Raw genomic sequence first — 21,454 nt, forward strand, 5'->3', positions numbered from 1 at the left:
CCCCCCCCCCCCCCCATCTTGCTGGTAGCTCCTCGTTTTACTGATATTGTCTTCAGTACCATAAATTTGTGGTCTAGCTGGCAGAGATAGTAAAACATGCACAGCCCGCTTGCTGTTGTATACACAGAGCATTACTTTGCAAATGCCTCTTGGTTACAGCTCAGCTTCTTTGAACTCTTCTAAACAGTTTTTATTCTGCAGGATTATACTCTTCTTTGCAGACTGGTTTGGAGACTGATAAAATGACAGACCTCAGGCTTTAATTTTAACTTTCTCTTTCTCTGTTGTCTGCTCTTTCCAGCAGAGAGAAGCCAGTTGGGGGAATTTCCCTACCAACAGTTTTGCCTGTGTTCCTTCCAAGATATTTGTGCTATTTAATGCTGCCCAAACTCAGTTGCCCCCTCTTGTCAAGGTCCATCATCTGTCCAGATATCATGAGATGTCCAGGGTAGCTTCCACCCCAGGTGAATGACTGTAGGGCCAGGCTGTGCCCAGCCTGCAGAGCTGGCGCAGGCTCCTTCCCCAGGAGCGGGGTCCTGGTTTCCTGTGGAGGGATGGAGGCTCTGTCTGTGCTGCCTGCTGGTGTGGGCAGGTCCAGGTGGGTGCACTGGTGTTACCGAGGCTGTGTGCCTGCCCAGTGCTCTCCCCCGGCTGCTGCATATGCTTTCCAAATGCTTTCGGAGATCTTCCCGATCTTGTCCCACTGAAGTGGTTGCCCGTGGTTCCCACTGGTGTGGGGATGTGCATCGAGTACTCCTGATACTGTCGGCAGGTTGATAATCCTTCTGAGAATTTATTGATGGGTTATATTAAAAAATAGACTCTTCTCCTTTTCTTTCACAGTGCCCTGCACGCAGGGGTGCCCTCTGCCTCACACAGGGTGACCAACAGCTATGTCCAGGGGGCCTTTGACATTCCTCTTCTCACCAAAACCATGGGCCAGTGCCTGCACGAGACTGTCGAGCGGTTTCCTGACCGCGACGCCTTGGTCTTCTGCCGAGATGGGGTTCGGAAGACGTTTGCTCAGTTCAAACAGGAGGTGAGTGCCTGGTTTGCCCCTCGGGGAGCCCAGGCGGGTGGATAACGGCAGCAGCAGGTGCGATGGAGAAATGGAAAATGATTCATCGCTCAGCTCGGGAGGAGGTCTGTCATATGTGGATCTTCATCCTGGCCCTGAGCAGTGGGTGATACACCTCCCCAGCACGCATCGATGGGTGCGTGCTGCCTTTGTCCTCCTTAGAGCCTCCAGATCGAATGGAGAAGGCAGCATATGTAAAATGGTTGCTGAATGTCCCAGAATGAACTTTCATACTTAAAAATCATCACCCCATCTGATGGGATATGGGCTGAGTCATGGTGGTTTTCTCAACTGGAGTAGGCTCCAGCTCTTGCATTAATCACACCGCGCCGACTGTCGACGTCCTGAGTGTGCAGAGGTTTTTAGTCCAAGCACAAGGGTAACTGAGCAAAGTCAGGGACTTGGTCTCAATATCATATGCAAACACGTGTGTGGGTATGTCAATGCACGTGTGTGTACGTGTGCTTATTACATACAAATATATGTTTGTGTGTATTGGGAATGGAGGGGCACTGTTTCAAGGCTAACCACCTGGAAAGTTTCTATTAAATGTGAGATACAATCTTGGATAGGAAGAATTTTTTGGGCTTTTTTTTTTTTTTTTTAGATTTACTAGCATTTTGGTTACATCCATTCAGATGAACAAGATTACCTGTGTTCACCCTAATTTTAAAAAGAAGGCTTAATTCAGACTGAATCAGAGAACAGTTATTCCTCAAATTCATGTCTCCTACAAGGTAGATTTCATAATTCATTTGAGAACATAACAAAGCTGTACAAACTTCCCTGAATACCTCAGAATATTTAAACATACAATCTGCACACCTGAAACACGCTTAACCATCTTGCAAAATAGTGGCTGAATGAAGGTTAATGAGGATGGGAACCCCAAACTGGTCAAAAACCGCTTGATCCAGTTTTCTCACCTGAGTCCTTTGAGAAGTAAGTGATATGCCGGGATGGAGGCAGATCGAGCGGTGTAGATGGACCCAGCGTATGGGCAGGGCCTAGTCCTAAGTTGAGTTGATGAGGAGCTAGACACTAGTCTTTGGGCAACAATTAATTTGCAACTATTTGTACATAATTGCCCATTTTGGTTTCCTTCCTGCTTTGTTGTATTGTTCCATGCTTGGATTTTTTCATGCTTTCAGTCAATCTGCGAAGCTGAGGCTGGTCTGTGCCCTGTGACTCAGAAGATGCTGCTACTGCATCAGTCGGCTGACAGACTGCAGCAGGTTTCTGTTGTGAAGATGATGCTTTTTCCCCAGAAAGCAGTGCTTGGAGACAGATATCCCCCACTGCATCCTGTGTATGATCTTCAGGCTCTTGTCTCATGTTTTACAGGTGGACCAGGCAGCAGCTGGGCTTCTGGCTCTTGGCCTGAAAAAGGGAGACCGGCTGGGAATGTGGGGTCCCAATAAATATGAGTGGGTTCTCATGCAGTTTGCAACTGCCCAGGCAGGAATCATCCTGGTAAGGAGTTTGCTGCGTCTGGGTTTTTAGCAGTCTGTTGGGAAAGGAAATGGAGACAGAGAAGCAATAGGAGACATTTGAGAGTAAAGTTTGTTGTCTCTTTTTTCCATGCTCTTACCCAGCGTGTTGGCTATAACTGACTCCAGTATTTAAACAAGATCTGTGCAACACTCAGCGTCTGTGTCCTCCACTATGTGGGAAAGCAGATTGCAGAGGAAGGAGCAGCAGGAAATGGACTGCTGTGAACTAGCTTGCAGCAGCCGATGATAGCTGGAGAGCTTTTGCCTGTAGGACCATTTTTATGTAACATGCTGCTGTCCTAAAGTTACCGGTTATTTAGATCCCTCCTAAATAAGACCTGTATTGCTTCATGGTGCAACTGCTCACTTAAAAATGTAATCCAAGTCGCATATCCCGCAAAGCCAATTTTCATTTGAGAGTATGACCTGGCACATTCACTGAAATGCATCTTATTTAGGCAGTGCACGGCAGTAAGGACTGCACTGGGCCCTCTGGTCTGTTTTCTTCATCATGGTTCGTCCCAGTGTCTGCTAAGACACAGTGACAGGGTGGATGAGCATGGCTCAGTGTGATCCTGGTGTGAACTCAACGCCAGTGGCCGATCCTGCTTCTGTGGAGAGCTGGACAGGAGAAAGCTGGTATTTTCATGGTTGTCTGTTAAGAAACGTGACTTGCTCTTGAGTTTTGAGTCTTCAGTTTAGTGGATTGAATGTCTGCCTGGGAGCCAGGAGGTCTGGTTTTGGTTCCTGAAACTCGGTTGTGACTGTCTGACCTCACATAAATCTCTCCCCTTTTCTGATTGTTTTCTTTCGTGCAAACACAGGATTCAGCTAATTTTTGTGGTGAATGGGAAATCCCTGTAATGGGGAGCTCTTAGTTCTGCATGTTGGAAAGGAGGAGAGGCTTTGGTTGTGGCTTGACCCTGGGGGAACTTTTCTGTTGGAATATGTGTTAGGGGAGAGGGTTTTCAAGGCAAGGGTAACTCTGATCGACTTTTTTGTTTCTCTCTCTTAAGGTATCTGTGAATCCAGCCTACCAGGCCCTTGAGCTGGAGTTTATCATCAGGAAGGTTTGTATGGCACTTGCTGGTAACGCTAATTGATTCGTTGTGAGAATGCATATAAGCAGCCATCTGTTAAAGGGGAGAGTGGGGACACAGCACCTGTGAGCGTATCAGCACTTGGCATATCAGGGAGAGCTGGCTGGAGAGCAGGGCTGGTGGTGGCCGTGTAGAGGGAACACCACCACGCAGTGACCAAGGGAATGGAGCTCCACTTAAGTGGCCAGGTTTGTTATGGTTCCCTTTGGCTGCCCCCCGTCCGTTTGATGGAGACTTCTGCATCCTTCTCATCCCTCTCGTTGGCAGTACAACCATGTACTGCCAATATTGCACTGATAATAGCCATACCTGCCAGCAGCTGTTTACTAGGGAATGAGGAAAACAAGGCGGGACTAATATCTGACGCAGTGACTGTTCTACCCAAGAAGCTGGTGGCCAGGACCGCAGAGACTGTGTAGTAGCAGAGTGTGGCTGCAATCTCTAGAGGCAACACCGGTCTTAAATCAATTCTAGCTTTCCCACACTCACTCCCCAGCCTGCCCGGGAGGGAGAGCACTGCACGGCCGTCCTGACTGACTCAGTGCCATCCTGCCTGGCTGCCGCTCGGGGCAAAAATCTGGGATTTTAGCCTTCAAAATAGAAAGGAGGAAGGCTCAGAAAGGACCAGCCTACTTGGTAGCTTGTTTTCTCCATCCCAGATATGTCCTAGGCCTTGCTGGCCTTGAGTTTAACCTGCTTTAAGTCCTAGGTATTGCCACTGCTTGACATCTTTCTGCTGTCTTATTGTGGCTGCCTCAGCTACCCTCATATACCTGTCTGGGTTTGAGTTTGCAATGCTCAGAGCACCGATCTGTTTAAACTGTTCTGGCTCCTTAGGTCCAGTAATGAGGAATCCAGGCTACTAATCATCTGATGACTAGAAATTAATCCTAGGATTAAGAAGCTAACTTGTTCATCTGTGGTTTCTTCAGCTTTAAATCAAAGGCCGATGTTAGAAGAGCTGGAACCACATCTGGGTCTTCCCAGCATCATCCAAGTTCTGGCTTTACCTAGAAAGAAGCGGATAATTTCTAGCCACAAAGAGAGACTTTTCTCTTGCATCAGTAACTCTGTAATTCAGTTGCTGGCCTGCAATTTGACTTCCCATTTCATCCTTCATTTAATCCTCTTATGGTAGTCTCACTGGTGTCACTCCCATTTTCATGCGTTAGGATTGACCGCAGTGCTGCGGTGAAGCATGGCTCTTCCAGTGTGGATGCCCTCCTGCGTCTCTCACCGGGTGGAAATGTAAACAGCAGTACTTCCTTTTTTTCCCAGTGAGACCTGGCTTTTTCTTTCTGTCTCTGTGTGTCAGATTCTGCTCTGATTTTTCTCCTTCAGTGTAAACCTGGAGCGTCGGTGGGGTAAGGGCAGAAATGTACTTCAGCTCCGTTGCTGATTACTCCTGTCTCACCATCCCAGGTTTTCTCCTGTTTGTAGCTTTCCCCTGTACCTTTGGCATGGGGATCCCTGTTGTCCCTCACCCCCCTAATAATTTGTTTGTGTTTGTTTATTTGTACAACCAAACCCCTGAAGACTTTAGGGCTTTGTCTGTTGGATCCTGTCAGCCTGTGCAGTCCCTTCCTTGCTCCATCAGGTTCCCTCCCTTTGGTATTTACAGAAATACATGCTGAATAACGTTCCTCTGATTCCTGCTGTATTTCCAGGGCTTTGTAAAAGCAAACTCACGTCAGCGCTTATATGACAGGTCCTTTGAAGAAGGGTCTGCTGCCATTCAGGTTGAGACCAAGTGGGAGATGCCCAGCTAGAGACCCTGATCTCATATAGTGTCTGCCCTGCAAGCTCCTCTCCTCCTGTAGCGTCTGTTTTGCAAAGCTACTTCCACCAGGGTACTGGTTTGAAGGAACTAATAGTAAAAAGTTACAAAGGCCCAAAATATGCCAGAACAGACTCAGTCCCCTGGGTTCTGGGCAGACTGTTCCAGAAAATAGAGCAAATGTTTATCTTCCCTTCTGACAAACCCCAGAGGGTACTTAGAAATAATTTATTGGCATGGCCTCGGTCTCCTTATTTCATGGACCTTGGGAAAATAATGAAAACAGCCGAGTAAATAATTTATATAAATAGTTTATTTGACAAGAATGCATTTCTTGGAAGATGAAAGTAGTTTGCAAATCTGGGTCAAATTCAGCAAATCTCCTCTGCTACAAAAGAAATATAAATTCTTGGAGTAATTACAGTGCTTTGTTTCAAGATTATGTAAATGTAAAGGTTGATGAAAAAATGTTTTAATTTTCAAAATAGTTTATGCTTTAAAAAGAGGTGGAAAAACCTTAGGAAACAGAACACTGTAAAAACACCCCACAACAAAACCTTGCCTTGACCTTTAGGTTTACTTATTTTTCCAAAGTTCCTCAAACATCCTCATTTCAGATACACTTTTTTTTGTATTTTGGGACTGGGCTCCTTGTTAGCGTTGGGATGCCTAATGTGAAAAACCAGTTGTTTGTCTTGTGCTGACAATGAGGAGGGTTGATCCTGGAAGAAGAGGGAACCTCAGGCTGCAGCTCTGCTCTCTTGCCCAGCAAAAAGCAACCAGCCCATCCTGAACTGAACGTCGGGGAGGAGCAAAGAGCTGGCTGCGTGCCTGGATCGGGCCTTGGGGTGCCGGTAATAGCACCCTGCCCTGCACTTGTGGGGTTTTCTGAGTGCACATCTCTAAGGGCTCAGTTTGCATTTGCCTACAGTGAATCTGCCTGCTGGAGGCTTGTTCCCAGCCCTGGGAGCGTGGCTGCGGCGCCCTCCCTGTGCAAAGACCTATATCATGCTCTTCAGTGAATCTTTAAACGGCTCTACACCATGGCTTTTACCAGGAAGGTGTTAAAAACCTCCAGGTTTAGTCTGGGGAGAGATCATTGTATCATGTACTTACAGAAATAAGCCGTGGAGGAAATCCCGGCGTGGCGTTAACGGGTGGCGCTTGCTGTGTGGGGTCACAGGGCTGCGCACACTCCTGGTCGGTGGCAACTGCTCTTTGTCATGTCCTGAGCGTCAGCCCGAGGTGACTTCTCATGAGTTCCCGTCTCCCTTCACAGGTTGGCTGTAAGGCACTGGTGTTTCCCACTCAATTTAAAACGCAGAGATACTATGATATTCTAAAGCAGTCATGTCCTGAGCTAGAAAACTCCAGTCCAGGGGAAATAAAGAGCAAAAGGTGAGTTAGAAACATGTGGTGGCTTTGCACTGACCTCACAGCTGTGCCCTGCCTTGTGTCCTCTCAGCTGCACAACACAGGCTCGAGCAGAAGGACCTGCACAGGGTCTCATGCGAAGAGAATGGTTTAGGCTGTCCTGGAGGTTTGCCCTGACCAGCGAACGCCTGTCCAGACAGCTTCCTTCTTGCTCCGTTATTGCTGATGGTATTTTTCTTTCTGCCAGGCTACCTGACTTATCCATTGTCATCACAGTGGACTCCAAGCTGCCCGGCACCTTCCACATGGATGAAGTGATGCAGGCTGGGGACAGCAGCCATATGAAGCAGTTAAGAGCCGTGCAGCAGACCCTCTCCTGCAACGAGCCCATCAACATCCAGTTCACTTCAGTAGGTGCTTCTGCCCTCTCCACGCCTCGTGGTTGGGTTCCTTCCTGGGGACACAGGGAAAGATGTGTGCGATGCTGAGCATCCCATTTCCTTTGCCATCTGCCCTCTGAGACCAAGCCCTGGTTCCGTCTTCTGCTGTAGGATGGAGGAAATGTTCTAACATTTCCCTTGCTTCTTCCATTCTTGCTGCTCAGCCCTTTCTCAAGGGCAGATGGAGGTGAGAGGGCATCATGTGAATTCTGTCCAGCAGAAGTTGGGCCATTCTTTTGTTTCATTTGGGATTAAGATGCTGTTAAAGAATAAAATAAAGTCTTCCAGGTCTGAATGGAGAATGAAGTGCAAGATGACCACAGAATCTTCCTGGGAAATCTCCCTTGAGATCACGTGTGGCTCATCCTTGGAGAAGGTGGCGTCATTACATAATGCCCTGTGTCTTTCAGGGGACAACGGGAAGCCCCAAAGGAGCCACCCTCTCTCACAGGAACATTGTGAATAATGCCAATCTGATCGGCCTGCGGCTGGGCATCACAGAGCAGGTGGGTCTCGGCGGGAACAGTTTGGGGTCGTCTCCACATGTGTGGAGAGCGTTGGTGCTTGCTCAGGCAAAGGGCAGGATGCTTTGCTGCAGGTGGTGTTGAGGGATACTCGTGCATAACGTTTTTCATTTCAGTGGAGTTTCATTGATGTTTCATTTTAGTTTCATGCAAAGTTTTTTTTTGGGGAAAATAAAAAATACCTTTTTGTGGGGGAAAAAATTGTGAAATTAATCGGTTTTCATTTTGGTGAATACTCACTTCAAATAATTACGAGACTCTGGATGCTAGCTTTGAATTCTGTTGAATGAGGTTTTAATTTGTTTTATGTGACTTCATTTCATGTCCTGTATACAGTCTCGTAACGCTTATCAGGATATGACCTTTCTATTTGTAGTTTCATTTAAAATTGGTAAAGGCGAATATTTTCTTTTGAAGTTCTGAAGTAGTTATTTCTAATGCAGCAGCTTTGATCCAGAAAAAAAAGATGGGTTGTTTCAATCAGTCTTCAGAGCCTTTGGTGTTTTTAAAAACAAAATAAAATTAATAGCATGTGCCAAGTCCTGCATATTTCATGCCTGTTGTAGCACTGCCACTCTTCTCTTCTGGCATATCATAAAATAATGTCTAAGCAATACCAGACCAAAAAGTCCAGCAATGAAAAGGCATTGAAATTTTCACATCAAAAACCTCCCAAACTGATTTTTATTAAAGGCAGGAAGCATCAGCGTCGTGTTTCCACCTAATGGGGATACAGATAAGTGTCAGATTTCTAGCAAGTTTTCAGTGAATCCGGGAAAACTCTGTTCAGATCTTTGCTCTTCAGCGGTGAGATGGGGTAGTCACGGAACGGAAGATCTCCTCTCCTTACTGTTGTCTTTGGCTTGATCCCAGGACTATCGCGTTGGCATCCCCACACCGCTCTATCACTGCCTGGGGTCGGTAGGAGGCTGCATGGTGATGGCTCTGCACGGGTCCACCTGCATCTTCTCATCGCCGAGCTTCGAGGGGAAGGCTACGCTGGAGGCAGTGTCTCAGGAGAAGTGAGAGTTTGTGTCTTGCTGCGGAGGAGTTCATTGCTCTGCGGCGATGCTTTCTTCCCTTGTCTCACCTGCCAGGCCATTGCTTGCGCTCTTCTTTCCCATGGTGGGAGAGGCAGGTTTGCTGGTGCACACACTTGCACAGGCACTTCAGGAGCCTAAATCCTGCCTTTTCAGGTGCGCTTGGGAGTTTGTTACGCTCCTCTTTTCCCAAAAATAAGGGATCCTTCAGGTCACCGTAAGGTTTTGGCTGGAAAGCGTAGTGGTGTCTTGGTTTGCTATGGCTGGTGTGCTTTTACACCTAACCGCCTGCCCACCTTCTCCAAGTCCAGCTCTGCTGCTGAGCTACTTGCATTTCCAGCTTGTTCATCATGTGTAGCTTGTAAAACAAAAGGGCTTTTATTGTGTCTGCATAATGCACACATATGTATGTATTTATATAGATTTTTATACATACATATGTATATGTGCACGGATGAAGAGCACGTCTGCTGTGCCTGCCCCCATGCTGCTGCTCTGCAGCCCTGCATTGGATGGGGATGGGATGGGATGGGGATGGGGATGGGGTGCTGAGCTGGGGCTGCCCCTTGTTCCAGCTCTGCAGCTTTGCCTTTTCTCTCCCCTTCCTGAAGATGCTCCTTTCTACACGGCACGCCAACCATGTTTATAGACATGCTCGCCCAGCCGGACTTTGACTCCTATGACCTGTCAGCTCTCCGGGGAGGTAAGTCTGACAGCTCAAATAAAAAAAATCCAAGAAACTGGATATTACTGGTTCCCTGCTGGGAGGCTGTATTAAGCTTTGCGAGCAAATTGCTCTTCTGGAGGGAAGAGTTTAGTTGCACGAGCCTCATGTTTTGCTGTTAATTTGATGCCATGTTTCCTTTTCCTGGGGTTTCCTTCCAGAATTATGCATTTCTAAGACTTCTTTCATCTTAAAGCAGGTTGGTGAAGGACCTTTCTAACATTTTATCTGCTGGACTGGGGAGCTGGGAAGCCTGGTTTTGCTCAACTCTCATCTCACCAGCCACCACCATGTGGCAGCAGATGCTTTGTGTGCTGGTGCAGTCCTTAAAGCAGAGCTAGGTTGTGATTTCTCTGACCTAAAGTTTCCCGCCTGGTTTTGAAGTCATTAATCTGAATACTGGAGAGGGTGTGATAATGTGTGCTGGAGCTCTCTCGCTTGTTGCAGACAGCCTCAGAAATAGCTGGAGCCGAAACAGGGAGACCACCAGCCCTTTTGAGGCAAGAGCAGCACAGAGATAAGATGGCGCTGGAGCATAAAGAAATGTTTAAGCAGGTTACCTAATCATCTCTGCTATGTGAAAAACGATCCTGTCTCATCTTGTTCCCTCGCAAAGCCTGTATATCACCCCACTCTTTCACTCTGTTATCCCAAGATGGAACAGGTGAATGTGTGATCTGCCCTCTCCCAAAAGGGCTGCTCTGTGCAAGGCAGGAGGAAAGGTTTTTGGTTTTATGGTGGAGATGATTGATGGGAGTGTTTGTCATGCTAAAAAATCTGTACCTCTTTCTGCTCTGAGTCTTTCCTTTTTGGGAACTGCAGCTTGGACTAGTTTTGTGCTATAGAGTTTATTTTCCTAACAAGCGAACTCTGCCAACCCTTAATTCATTCAGGTAAACTAGCCTTGCTGCAGCCTTTGCTTCTTGAATAACTAGGACCTGTATCCATAAAAATAGAAAATATTTTGACAGGAACCCGTGTATCCCAAAGGTCTTGCCAGCATTTAAATCTGGGAGTGCGGAACCTTCTAAGGGACTGCTCCTGGGAATAAATAGATGGTTTCCAAGACGGTCATCTTGTCCTCTTTCTTCCAGGAATCATTGCAGGTTCTCCTGTTCCCCCTGAGATCATGAAGATGATTATCACCAAGATGCACATGCCAGAGATTGTGGTGAGTCGTGGTTACTGACTAGAGCTACAAGTGGTGTTTGTTGTGGTGAGACCCTGAGCTTGGGCATCTCTGCACTGCAGCGGTACCTGGTGGTGCCGGAGCTGCTGGGATCAGGTGGGCACGAGGCCAGGCAGAGGGGCTGGGAGGAAGAAGGGGGATTCTGCCTGGTTGCTGGTGGGGTATCTGTGGAGGAAGCTTTGTAAGAAGAGCTCAGTGTTGTAAACTGAGCTTCTGGTGGTGCATTTCAAAGCTTTTATAAACCCTTCTGTTGTACATGCTGCAAGGATGAATGATTATGGAAGAGGCATTGCTGGTTTGTATTGGTGTGGGTGGGCGCACATGTTCATCTTGCTGCGGACCTGCTGGGTTTCTTTCCTCATCCTGGACTGCATGCGGATGCAAAACCTTGCTGCATGCTACGCGTTTGAGTCTGAACGTGGAAACGGCGCCGTCTGCACGTGCAGCACCAGGTGCTGCGTTGCCAGAAGGGCAGCACGTGTTGGACCATGCATGCTGCTGCTCCATTACATGTCCCTGCACCCTTGGCCTGCGCAAGAGCATCAGCATGTCCTGCATGTGGAGGGGGACAGGCCACCGGCGAGGGGGTCGGTGGCACTCCAGGTGACATGTTTTGTAGGCAGGTCCTGTCATCCGCACGTGCATGCCTGTGAGTGAACGGCTGAGCCAAAAAAGGCCTTTTTTGTTTTACTTTAAAGGAAGTAACTTCGGTGCCACGCTGCTTGCAAATGCTGAGGAAGCAGACTGTTGTGATGGATAAACACGCAGGGCTGGGAGTCAGATTAGACGTGTTATTGTTGGCAGGCCTGGACTGCACCAGCACCAGGGTTTTACAGGGACGACTGTGTGCTCTGCTGTGGATCAGGGGAGTCCAGGGCGTCTGTCCCGGAGCCATCTCAGAGGCGGCCAGGGTTTTTTCCTGGATGTGATGCTCTTAATGCTGAGCTGGAAACACCAGGGATAGCCCTGGTGCCATTGCCCAGACTCTGTCAGGTGACAGCTACCTATTTTTATAGTAGGCTTGGGTTTTGCCTCACAAAATATTTTCAGACATTACTGCAAGTGCCCAGGACTCATTAGGTATCACATGTTCCTGCTTTGTAGAAAGAGAGATAATAAAAACCCTCCCAAACAGTTGCTCTGCCCATAGGATAAAGAGGATTAAGTCTATATTTGTACCACCAGTCTCGTGTTACTTCTGATCCCCCAGCCCTCAGACAGACACGGGGAGACTTGTTGAATTCATCTTTGCAGCAAGAGCTTTATACAGAAGATGTACATAAGAAAATATACAATTTGATTTCTATATAGGAGACAGAGGAGTTTTCATCCTCTTAAAGGTCATTTACACTCAGTTACAGAGGAATAAATATACATATATTTATATAACTCTTTAGGATTAAAAAACACAGTTAAATTGCAACTGTGGTATTGTAATAACCGTGACAATAAACCACAGTCATCCTGGTGTCCTGCTAGATCCTCTGGAGTATGGGCAGAGAGGAGGGGTGCCCAAGGCAGGCTGCACGGTGCGCACCTTCTCCTCTCGGACATACACGCATCTTGGTAGACCCCACAGAGTGGGAGGGAATCCAGTCTTCAGATGGCTTCAGTTTCGGCGTTTCCCAGTACTGCGTCATGTAAATGATCTCTGGCCAACCTAGAGAGATTGCCACCTCTTGGCGTGAAAAGGCAGCTCGGTCTCGGGGCCACAGGTTCTTGGGCATTGCTTCACCTATCCCCCTCAGCCCTGGCCTGCAGGGATCCCCTCCGTGGGAAGGCAGAGGAGTCTCTTTGCATGGGTTGAGACCAATTTTCCTGATCAAACAGCTGGGGGAGGGATGCTCCTACCTTCCCACTTGCTTCCACTCCACTGGAAGGGAAGAGACAGCGACCAACTGGTTGATCGGGAACGTGGGTTACGTTGCCTCTGAGAAAGATGACTGTGTTTTACCGGCAGGATCTAGGTTAGCTTGTCTTAGTATGGTCATGCATAGTTTAGTTTTTAAAAATGCCTCTTTTAAAATATATAGATGTCGGAAAAGATTGAAAAGGTGGATTCCATCCTGCAGTGAGCAGAGAAGCGGGGATTCGGAGGAGGCTGGAGGTGTTCGGATATATCAGAAATGTTTCCTGACAGGTAGGAGAAGCTTAAGGAAGGACTCAGAAGTCAGTAGTTTTCTGATGGTTGAAGTGACCGGTCACCAGGACAGGCCATACCAGGGCCTGCTAGGGGAAAAAAAGAGAGAAGGCCACATGTTTAACGAGATTTTTCAAGCAGATCAGTAAACTTCTAGCATGTCTGTTTATTTTTACTGTCAGTGAATGAAGCCTATACTTGAAAGTGAAGAGTTAGGAGTCACAGAGCCATTACGAATTCCCACAGTAGAGGAGGTGGGTTAGTCCTGTCTCTGGCCTCTTCTGCCTACTTTCTGTGTGACTCTTGAGTATCTCACCCAAAGCATTGATGGTCAGTGAGCACTTTCTTCGTAAAGGAAGAAATCCAACAGCAAAATTTTCAAGATTATTGAATTATTTTGGTGACCCGGTTCTGAAAATCCAGGGCAGGAAGGTTTTTAGAAACTGCCAACCAGCTTTTCATCTGACATGTGGTCAGTGAGGCAAGTCGCTGGTCAGCCCTGGAATACAGATGCCCATAGCTGACATCTGAGAAAGCTGCCTGGCTCTCAAGAGGTGAACAATGAAGTCAAAGGTTCTTCGTATTCCTTAAACTCATCCTCACCACACTGGAGTGGGTTTGTGTGCCTGCATTTTGGCACTGACACCTGAAGGTACCGAGCTTTGTCTTCTGCAAGACTGGAATAAATAGTTTTCTATTTCATTAACACTTGTAAACCTGTTTGAGGGAGCTGGATGGAAGGTGCTATAGAAAACCAGGTATTATTTCATGGTTTTCTTAGTCTCATCATGGAGGAGTGAACTGGAATTGAGTTCAGACAGGGAGGAAAGAAGGTTAAGAATGGCCAGACCTGTAAATAAAATATATTTAAGTATTGTGGTTTAGAAAAGTGAAGGTTTTCCATCCTTAGAGCAGAACTTTACCCACCCTATACAGAACGACTGGTATTTCCATCTCTAATCCATAAAACCTCTGGCATGGCAAGAGAAATAACCACTTTAGGAAGGCGCAGAGCAGCTGGCATCATCCCTGACATTTTGGTCGTAAACTTACTTTCTCCATCCTGTTATGCATATCCTTAGTGAACTGGGGACCAAATGGCCATGGCTGGGCTTCGGGCTTCTTCCTCGTCTTTTCTGTTGCAAAAGGGCACAGTGACAACCCTTGTTCATACAGTGCAGTGCAGCGTCACTGCACTTTACCTAACAAAAGAGCAAAGGTCCCTTTCCCAAGAGCTTACAAACTTGCAGGCTCATCCAAAATCCTTGGGGATCTGTACAAGCTCCAGACCTATTCCTGGGACGGGGAAAAGTAAAATTCTTGGGATGGAGTGATGACAGTTGTGGGGTTTTTTTGCTACACTGTGCGCTGAATTTAAGACTCTTGGTAGTTTCCAGTTGTGTAAGGTGTTTGTGTGATAGGTTTTCATGGTTGGTGTTTGGATTGGTAGATGTCAGCAAGCTCATTGCTCAAGGGAATGTCAGCCCTGTCTCTGAATCACCTTCTGGCCCAGAGCACTTTATTCAAAGAATATTTGCTGTCTCGAACCTTCCTTTTCTGGGACATTCATTTGAAAGCATCAGCCCTTGTTTTTAAATACCTGAGTGTCTTGAATGGGAATTGTAATTGCTGAAAGGCAGGTGCTGGACTGAGAACTGCTCCTTGTGGTAGACATCTATTTTCATATGGGCTGGGCAGCCTGGGGCCAGATTTCTCAGCCATGTCCTGCCCTGGATTTCAGACCAGGCTCAGAGGACTTCTACGAGGGCAAAAGGCTGAGCATCTCCAGTTGGTTAGAAAAGTAAACCACCTGCGATCCCAGCTCAGGATAAGAGTGGGCTAAATCCGCCCTTGTTTTGACACTTAATTACACGTTTCACTCTTGCTGCCCCAGGTCTGTTTATAGCCCTGTGTTTGTTTTACAGGGTTGACTCCATCCCTGATGCTCCAGGCAGATTCTCTCCTCTGGGAGCACATGGAGCAGAGTATTGCCAGGAGATGGAGCAGCTCTGAGCTGAGGCATTGGTGGGTGAATGGATGAGCTGTTTTGAGCCAAACCCTAGTGCCATTGATGCCAGAGACAGAAGACCCCGTACCTTTGGTGGCATCAGGGTTTGCTGTATGTCAGACTAAAAGCTACCGATAGGAAATGACTCTTGTGAACCATCTTACGTGTTTAATGGCGGCTTCCCTTCTTGGACCTCTTGGTGGGGAGCTTGCAGGTGCGGAGGGCCGGGGTGTCTCTAATGGACTGCCCCCGGTACTGCGCAGGTGTAGAGCAGGTCTCCTCGGTGCGGTTGCGATTGCCCTTCAGCCACCTGGGACATGGGGAGAAACAAGACCGGGAGTTCACAAGAGGTACAAACCATCATGGACAACACTCATACCACGAACGGAGAGGGCAGGCTGGAGAAAGAGCTGCTGAGCATGTGTGCAGCCTTCAGCAGCCTCCTCTTAGCCTGGCACAGCTCAAAGGGCACCTCCCTCAGGGGAGCCCCAAGGAGACCCCAGGGAACATGGGGAGGGAAGGGGTGCGTGGTGCCGTACTTGCGCAGATGTGCTAGCTGGCAGTTGCAGTGCCAGGCATTTCGGGAGAGCGTCAGCGTCTCCATTTTGTCAAAGGGGAAGTTGCGGGGGAGCTGGGTGAGCCGGTTGTTATCCAGGTGAGCGGTCTTCAGCACAGTCACACTGGTGAACGCGTTGTCTGCAAACTAAAGCACAAAGGTTTCTGGTGAGGAGCACTGAGTTAAGGAAGGGGACTGCAAATCTGCGTGCCTCTGTTCAAGACTTCTGGTGGCATAAGCATGGAAAGAGCAAGAGAAGGAGCGGTGGAAGGGGGATCCTGGCTCAGTGGAAGCTCTGGACTCCTATGAGAGGCATCAGGCTGATGGGCTCACGGGTGCTGGAGTCTCCTGCCTGAAAAGACCTATGTCCCAAATCCATGCGGGATTGTCTTTGTAGTCACATCCCTAAATAAAGTGAAGTCTGTCAGCCCTCTTTATTTTTGAGCCATACTTCCCCATTCTAAATGAAGATATTTTCTGAGTGTATTCCTTTCCGAGGCTGGAAATTCTCCCAGCGGCTGTTGCCTTGCCTGTCCTGGAACGGCTGAAGGAGGGAGTGTTTGTGGCGTCTGAAGGGGCTGTAGACTTTGGCAGTGCCCGGGGGCTCCAAGTGGAAAGTTACACTTGGCATCTGAGCAGTTTAGAAATAGAGGCAAGTTTCCAGCACCTCAACCTCCTCTGGTTTTTTCTCATTTCCAGTGGGTTATTTGCAAGGGATGCTGCGAGATTTCTCTTTTCTCAATTAACGGCCAGGCTTTAAGGGGGAGCCTTGCTTAAAAAAGAGAGAGGGAGGCTGTAAACCCAGCTCTGCAGCCCTCTCCTCTCTTCCCCAAGGCCTCATCTCTGGCTTTTCTCAGCCCATGGTTACTTGGGTTGGAAAGTTTCTTCCTGAAAGCAAACCCTCAACATAAACTTCCTTGGCGGTGACGTGTTGGAGAGGGGGTCATCGACAAAGCACAGAGCTCCTCTTGGCTATAACAAACCATTCCTCCCCCTTCTCAAAGCAGGACAAAGCTTTCTCAAAAGGGTGGGGAGGAGGTCTAGGTCTAGTTAGGTCTAGGTCTACCAGAACCACCCCCACAGTCAAAGACCTGTGCTCCCATTTCTGGCCAGGAGCTTGCGTTCAGACAGGACCATCAGGGTGTATTCTTGCTTTCTAAGCTGAAACACTTGACAGAGGAAATGCACTATTTTAAGCTGTGAACTTTTGTCATCTTCCAAATTAAGCAATGTTGGATAGGATTAGAGCTTAGCTAGGAGACTTCCAGAGTACTGTAGCTGTTGGACAGTCGGCAGTGCTGGCCTCTGCGGTCCAGAACTGAGCTGACCTTGGTAGGTTTTACTGTGCTGATAGTGGAGCTGCTCAGGAGATGCTGGCACGCCGTGCAGCGGGGCGGTAGCTTGGCCACGTTCTGTTTTGGACAGTGGTGTACTGTCTCAGCTGCTCATTCCTCTCCCAGCCCCATAAGAAGAGTTCCCATCTGCTGGTAACAGCTGCCTGCCAGAGCATGCATTTGTAAAGAAATCAGTGATTTTCCCCTTATTTAGATGGAGGATTGCTGCTGTAATTTATTTTGTAAGAAATATGTAGAGAGGGGCGTACATAAAGCTTCCAGGATCTGCACTGCCTGGTTTCTTGTTGATGTACGTGCTGGGTCCGGGCCCATGTGATGCAGCCCTGCAGGTGACTGGTGAGGGTCCGTGATGCTGGTGGGGAAAGGGAGCTCTGTGCTGGAGCTGCAGAGCAGCCTAGGGGCTCTTCCCATTCTGCTCAAGTGCAGTATAGGCTGGGATAGCTTCATCTGGAAGGGTTTTGCATTTGATTAGCTCAAAGATCGTGCAGTCATGCAGGGAACAGCTAAGGACAGTATTTTTGTGGAAGAAAAAGTGCTGCAGTCAAGCTGCCAACAGCCTTTAAAGTATTTGGTAGTGATTTCCTAGGTCATGAGGCCTCTGTGATTAGATGTCCCCTAGCAGCACAAAGTTAATGCGTGGGCCGTTTGGATATGAGGCCTTTGAGGATTTGAAGAGAGAACTCTGAGCTGGGATGGGAGCTTTGTTTTCCTGAAAAAGAAGGCAAGATGCAGAAGCCACCCCTGTTAGTGCTGATCCTGTAAACTGGTGCCTTACTGGGCTGTTGGGGAGGAAAGGAGGCACCTGGCTGCAGAAGAGCCTTTAAAGGTGCTCTCCACAGGTGGTCACTGAAAAGAAGAAAGACTTTTTTGCTGGCTAGAATTGTTAACCCTTGCTTTTTGGCTAATTGAAGGACACTTAATTCCCTGGAGTACCCCAGCATCATGGGTTAGCCTAACTTCTTCAACGTATAATGTGGGACTCTGATGTCCCTAGAGCTGGTACAACATTTAAGCTGTAATTTTTGACTTGCACATGATGAAAGTGCCTTAAAACTGAGTCTACAAAAGTGCTGTGACAGCATGTCTAAGGTCTTGCCTAGAGAGGCCAGTGCATTGTTTTAAAATGTTGAGTTTGCCTACTCCCATCCTGGAGATGTTAGTGCTGAGGGTGGACAAGGGCTTAAATACTGAGTGCTACCAAGCTGTTTTAGGTAGTGTTGCTTGTTCTCCACCTGGGCAAGCTGCAGTTCCAGTTTTTGAGCATTTTGGGATGCTGTATCCCTTTTAAAACCCTGGTGCACTTTATTCCTTGTATCTTTCAGGTGATTTGCTCATTCCCGTGAGACCCTCTGACTTGCTCTTTGTTGCTAAGTAATTCTCTTTTTCATCACATCTTCCTGCACGTGGTGGGTGTTGCTTTGCCGTGAAGTCCTCGCCTGCCTTACCTGGATTCCCTTTGCCTTTGGGCTTCCTGGCAAAGCATCATCCCAGGGAGAACTGTTCTGCTCCACCTGCAGCACCCTTCCTCTCCAGCCACGTGGGGTGCACCTAGACCTCAGGCTGCAACAGGGTGCCGCTTTTCCTGCAGTGTGCTTGTTTCTGTTCTTGCACTGCCTGACTTTGCAGAGGTCCCAATACAAGTGATTCCCTGAGGGTGATGCTCCTGCCTGGGCATCATGCTTTCTCACAGAAGAAGAAGGGGGTTGTTTTGCCATTTGGGATACCTGAATGTCCCTCCTCCTCTCCAGTGGGAACAGGGCCCCTTTGTAAGATGCTGCAAGAGTTCCTTTTTGAGAGAGCATCAATAAACAAACCTTTCTTTATAATGTGTAAGGTTGGGAGGCATGGGGGGAGGTGAAGGTCCATATGCCTACCTGTCTGCAAGGCGTGGGTAAGAAACCGCTGCTATTCATAGCCCCCCTCCGAGGAGTCTCCCCCTCCCAGCCTACAGCAGGTACCCAGGCTGAACGAAGGAGGCAGAGCAGTTCTGCTCTGCAAGGTGGCAGTGCCCTTCAGTCCCTCGAGTACGAGGCAGACGCCTGCCTCTCATCCCACGCCGTGTGTCTGGGATGATGGAAGGTTGTTAATTGTTCTGGAGCACCCCAAATACCTTTCTCAGTGACTGGTGTCACCTCCAGCTTGGGAGGGAATGTGCAGCTTTTCCAAGGAGTTTGATCAGCTCCAGATAATTTGGTTTTGCATAAAATAACTCAACAGAAGGGTGGAGTACTGTCTCATCCCTTGTTTAGGCCATGTCAGGGGTGTTATCAGCTGGCCAGTGCCTTGCTGTCTGCAGAGCCTGCAGACCTGCATCTTCCCTCTCCTCTGCAAGGGAGGAACAGCAAACCGAGGGCTTTGTAAAGGAGAAGCCCCATGTTACTTATCTAGAACAACTGGAAAGAGACTCACCTTCTTCAGTTTCATGTTGTCCAGGTTGAGTGTCTGCAGGTAACGCCCAAAGGACTGGAAGGCATTGTCAGGGATGACCTCAATTGGGTTATGAGAAAGCTTCAGTTCCTCCAGCACTCTCAGCTTACTCATTGCGTTCACAGGATAGCTGCTCAGCTGGTTCTTGTCCAGATGGAGGACAGCGAGGTTTTCTACGTCCTCCAGAGCCCCGGGCAGGAGGTTGGTGAGGGAGTTGTCAGAGAGGAAGAGCCAGCGCAGGTCTTTAGCCCCATTGAAGACCCCTGGTTTCAGCTCCCGGATTTTATTGCTGCCTAAGTGCAGGATGAAGAGGTTGACAAGAGGGGAGAGGAGCCCTTTGGGTAGGTCTGGGATCTTGTTCTGGTCCAGGTACAGGTAGGTGAGCTCAGACAGGTCATCGAAGGCTCCTGGCTTTATGACACTGATCTGGTTATCAGTGAGATAGAGGTAGACCAGGCTCTTGAGCCCCCGGAAGGCTCCGGTCGAGATCTCCTTGATCCGTGAGCCCTGGAGGTGCAGGGACACCAGCTTTTTCAGGTCACGGAAGCCATTAGTCGGCAGGACGGGGAAGTTGTTCTTCTGCAGGTTGAGAAGCCGCGTTTGCTCAGGCACTTTGGGGATCTTCTTTAACCCTGCATTGTCACAGATGACGTGCTGCAGGTCTCCGCCGTGGCAGTGGCAGCTCGGGGGACATGCCTGAACGATGGAGGCAAGACATGCCACTAGGCTGAGGACACCGAGGAAGAAGCCTGACCGATTCATGGTCAGATCTGGAATTAGTGTGGTGGGAAGAGAAGCAGGAGGAGGAGGAGGGAGATGGGTGGGAGAGAGAGAGTAACTGGGTTTGCAGCATGCTGAACACAGCCCTATTTATAATGTTATTAAAAAGCAAAATCCCTTCCCACAAACCACAGGCAGCAGCCAGTTGGAAGCAACTGGCTTTGGGAACTTACTGTGAGCTTAACCCCTTGGCACCAGGCAGAGGAGTGTCCGCAGTCCTGCCTGGCCCAGCTGCTGAAGCGACTGTGCAGAGGTAGTTTTCCTCTCTGCAACAGGGAGGCAAATGGTCAGGAAGAACAAACGCAGACCTGCTCTGCGGGGAACCTCTCTGGTCCCTGCTGAGCCAAGCGGGGCCCAGATTCATCACTGGGGGGAAAAACCAACCTGTTTCGGTTGAACGGCATAGCAGGCAGCGCTGCTGTGCTTTGCAGCCACCTTGTGCAGAAGCTTTCAGCAGGCTCCTGGGCTGTATTTAGCCTCAGCTGGTTTGGGGAGAAGCACCTTGTCCTGTTATCACAGAGGGTTCTGGGGGGTCTGGTCTTGGTGATTTCAAAGCCATTTGCTTGGGCAGGACTGGGAGAAGATGGGAGCAATACGGGGTCATGCCAAAGGCCACCAGTGCTGTAGTTGCTCTTGCAGTGCAGAGTTTTCGTTGAAGACTTCCCGACCTAGACTACACCTGGAGCTGGCCAAGAAAGGGAGAGCAAAGGCAGTCTTAATTTTTGCTGTGTCTTTTCCTATGAGCAGCTGAGTGTGACACATCCATGGTCATGGTCAGAAGCCCTGTGTGAGGGGGTTTTTCTCAGCACGTGGCACTGTGGAGCAGCGGCTGTTGCTTCCAGCAAGAGCTGGGGCAGTGGCAGAGCCTGCAGGGGAGTGGTGGGGCACGAGCTGGTGGATATGAAATGCCGGACAGTGGTGCCCTGCTGCGTGCCTGGCTCAGATGAGGTGGATGGCAATGTCTGTGGGTCTCGAGACGAAGCTGTGGACAGGGAAAGTTGTGGGCATTGCTAAAGGGTTGGTGAGGTAGGAGAGCAAGGAATTCACTGCTGGAGCTGGGACTAGGGTCTGCCTTGGCTCCTGTCTTGGGGTAGCAGTTGCAGAGGTGAGTTAACAATGCAGGGGATGTCCCTTGTTCTCCCAGTAGAGAAAGCTAAAGCAAAGCGGTTAAAAGCCCCAGCGCCTGCTTCTGTGAGTGTGGAGAGAGAGATCCAGGGGTTGTGGGGTGGGGTTTGGAAGTGGAACATTTTGAACTGATTTCCAGCCAGTTCCTGGCTGCAGCAAACAGCTGAGAGCCGAGCACATAACTGTGAGCTTGTTGAGATTTCTGCTCCTGAGGCTGGCTGCAGAGCCCCAGCGGAGCTTTTGCAGGGGCGAGACAGGCTCAAGAAAGGGAGGAAATCCAAGGGCTGGCTTAGGACACAGACTGGCTTATTCACCAAGATTTCT

General features: G+C 48.8%; 2 protein-coding genes across 4 annotated transcripts in view; one reads left to right on the plus strand and one right to left on the minus strand.

The window, feature by feature from the left end:
* Positions 1-21,454, plus strand: part of ACSF2 (acyl-CoA synthetase family member 2) — a 48,815-nt gene that overhangs the window by 16,588 nt on the left and 10,773 nt on the right. For all 3 annotated transcript variants that reach the window (XM_064467285.1, XM_064467283.1, XM_064467284.1), the window contains exons 2-10: positions 844-1,039; positions 2,423-2,551; positions 3,588-3,641; positions 6,728-6,846; positions 7,070-7,232; positions 7,673-7,768; positions 8,660-8,808; positions 9,438-9,529; positions 10,645-10,721. In XM_064467285.1, coding sequence (XP_064323355.1) covers positions 935-1,039; positions 2,423-2,551; positions 3,588-3,641; positions 6,728-6,846; positions 7,070-7,232; positions 7,673-7,768; positions 8,660-8,808; positions 9,438-9,529; positions 10,645-10,721 — 984 coding nt within the window. In that variant the 5' untranslated portion in view covers positions 844-934. The remainder of the gene's footprint in view (positions 1-843; positions 1,040-2,422; positions 2,552-3,587; positions 3,642-6,727; positions 6,847-7,069; positions 7,233-7,672; positions 7,769-8,659; positions 8,809-9,437; positions 9,530-10,644; positions 10,722-21,454) is intronic.
* CHAD (chondroadherin) lies at positions 14,879-20,002 on the minus strand. The gene is made up of 3 exons (XM_064467299.1): positions 19,208-20,002; positions 15,427-15,590; positions 14,879-15,197 (listed from the first exon to the last, which is right to left on the minus strand). The coding sequence occupies exons 1-3, from the start codon at positions 19,985-19,987 to the stop codon at positions 15,056-15,058; spliced, it is 1,086 nt and encodes a 361-aa protein (XP_064323369.1). The 5' UTR covers positions 19,988-20,002; the 3' UTR covers positions 14,879-15,055.

Source organism: Phalacrocorax carbo, chromosome 16 (genome assembly GCF_963921805.1).
Source record: "Phalacrocorax carbo chromosome 16, bPhaCar2.1, whole genome shotgun sequence".
NCBI classification, from domain to species: domain Eukaryota; kingdom Metazoa; phylum Chordata; class Aves; order Suliformes; family Phalacrocoracidae; genus Phalacrocorax; species Phalacrocorax carbo.

Excerpts from the sequence above, each read along its gene's own strand:
- CHAD (XM_064467299.1), bottom strand. The coding sequence starts at position 19,987 with ATGAATCGGTCAGGCTTCTTCCTCGGTGTCCTCAGCCTAGTGGCATGT. Across the intron at positions 15,591-19,207 it reads ACAACATGAAACTGAAGAAG|TTTGCAGACAACGCGTTCAC; the intron begins GTGAGTCTCTTT and ends TTTGTGCTTTAG. Across the intron at positions 15,198-15,426 it reads CAGCTAGCACATCTGCGCAA|GTGGCTGAAGGGCAATCGCA; the intron begins GTACGGCACCAC and ends CCCATGTCCCAG.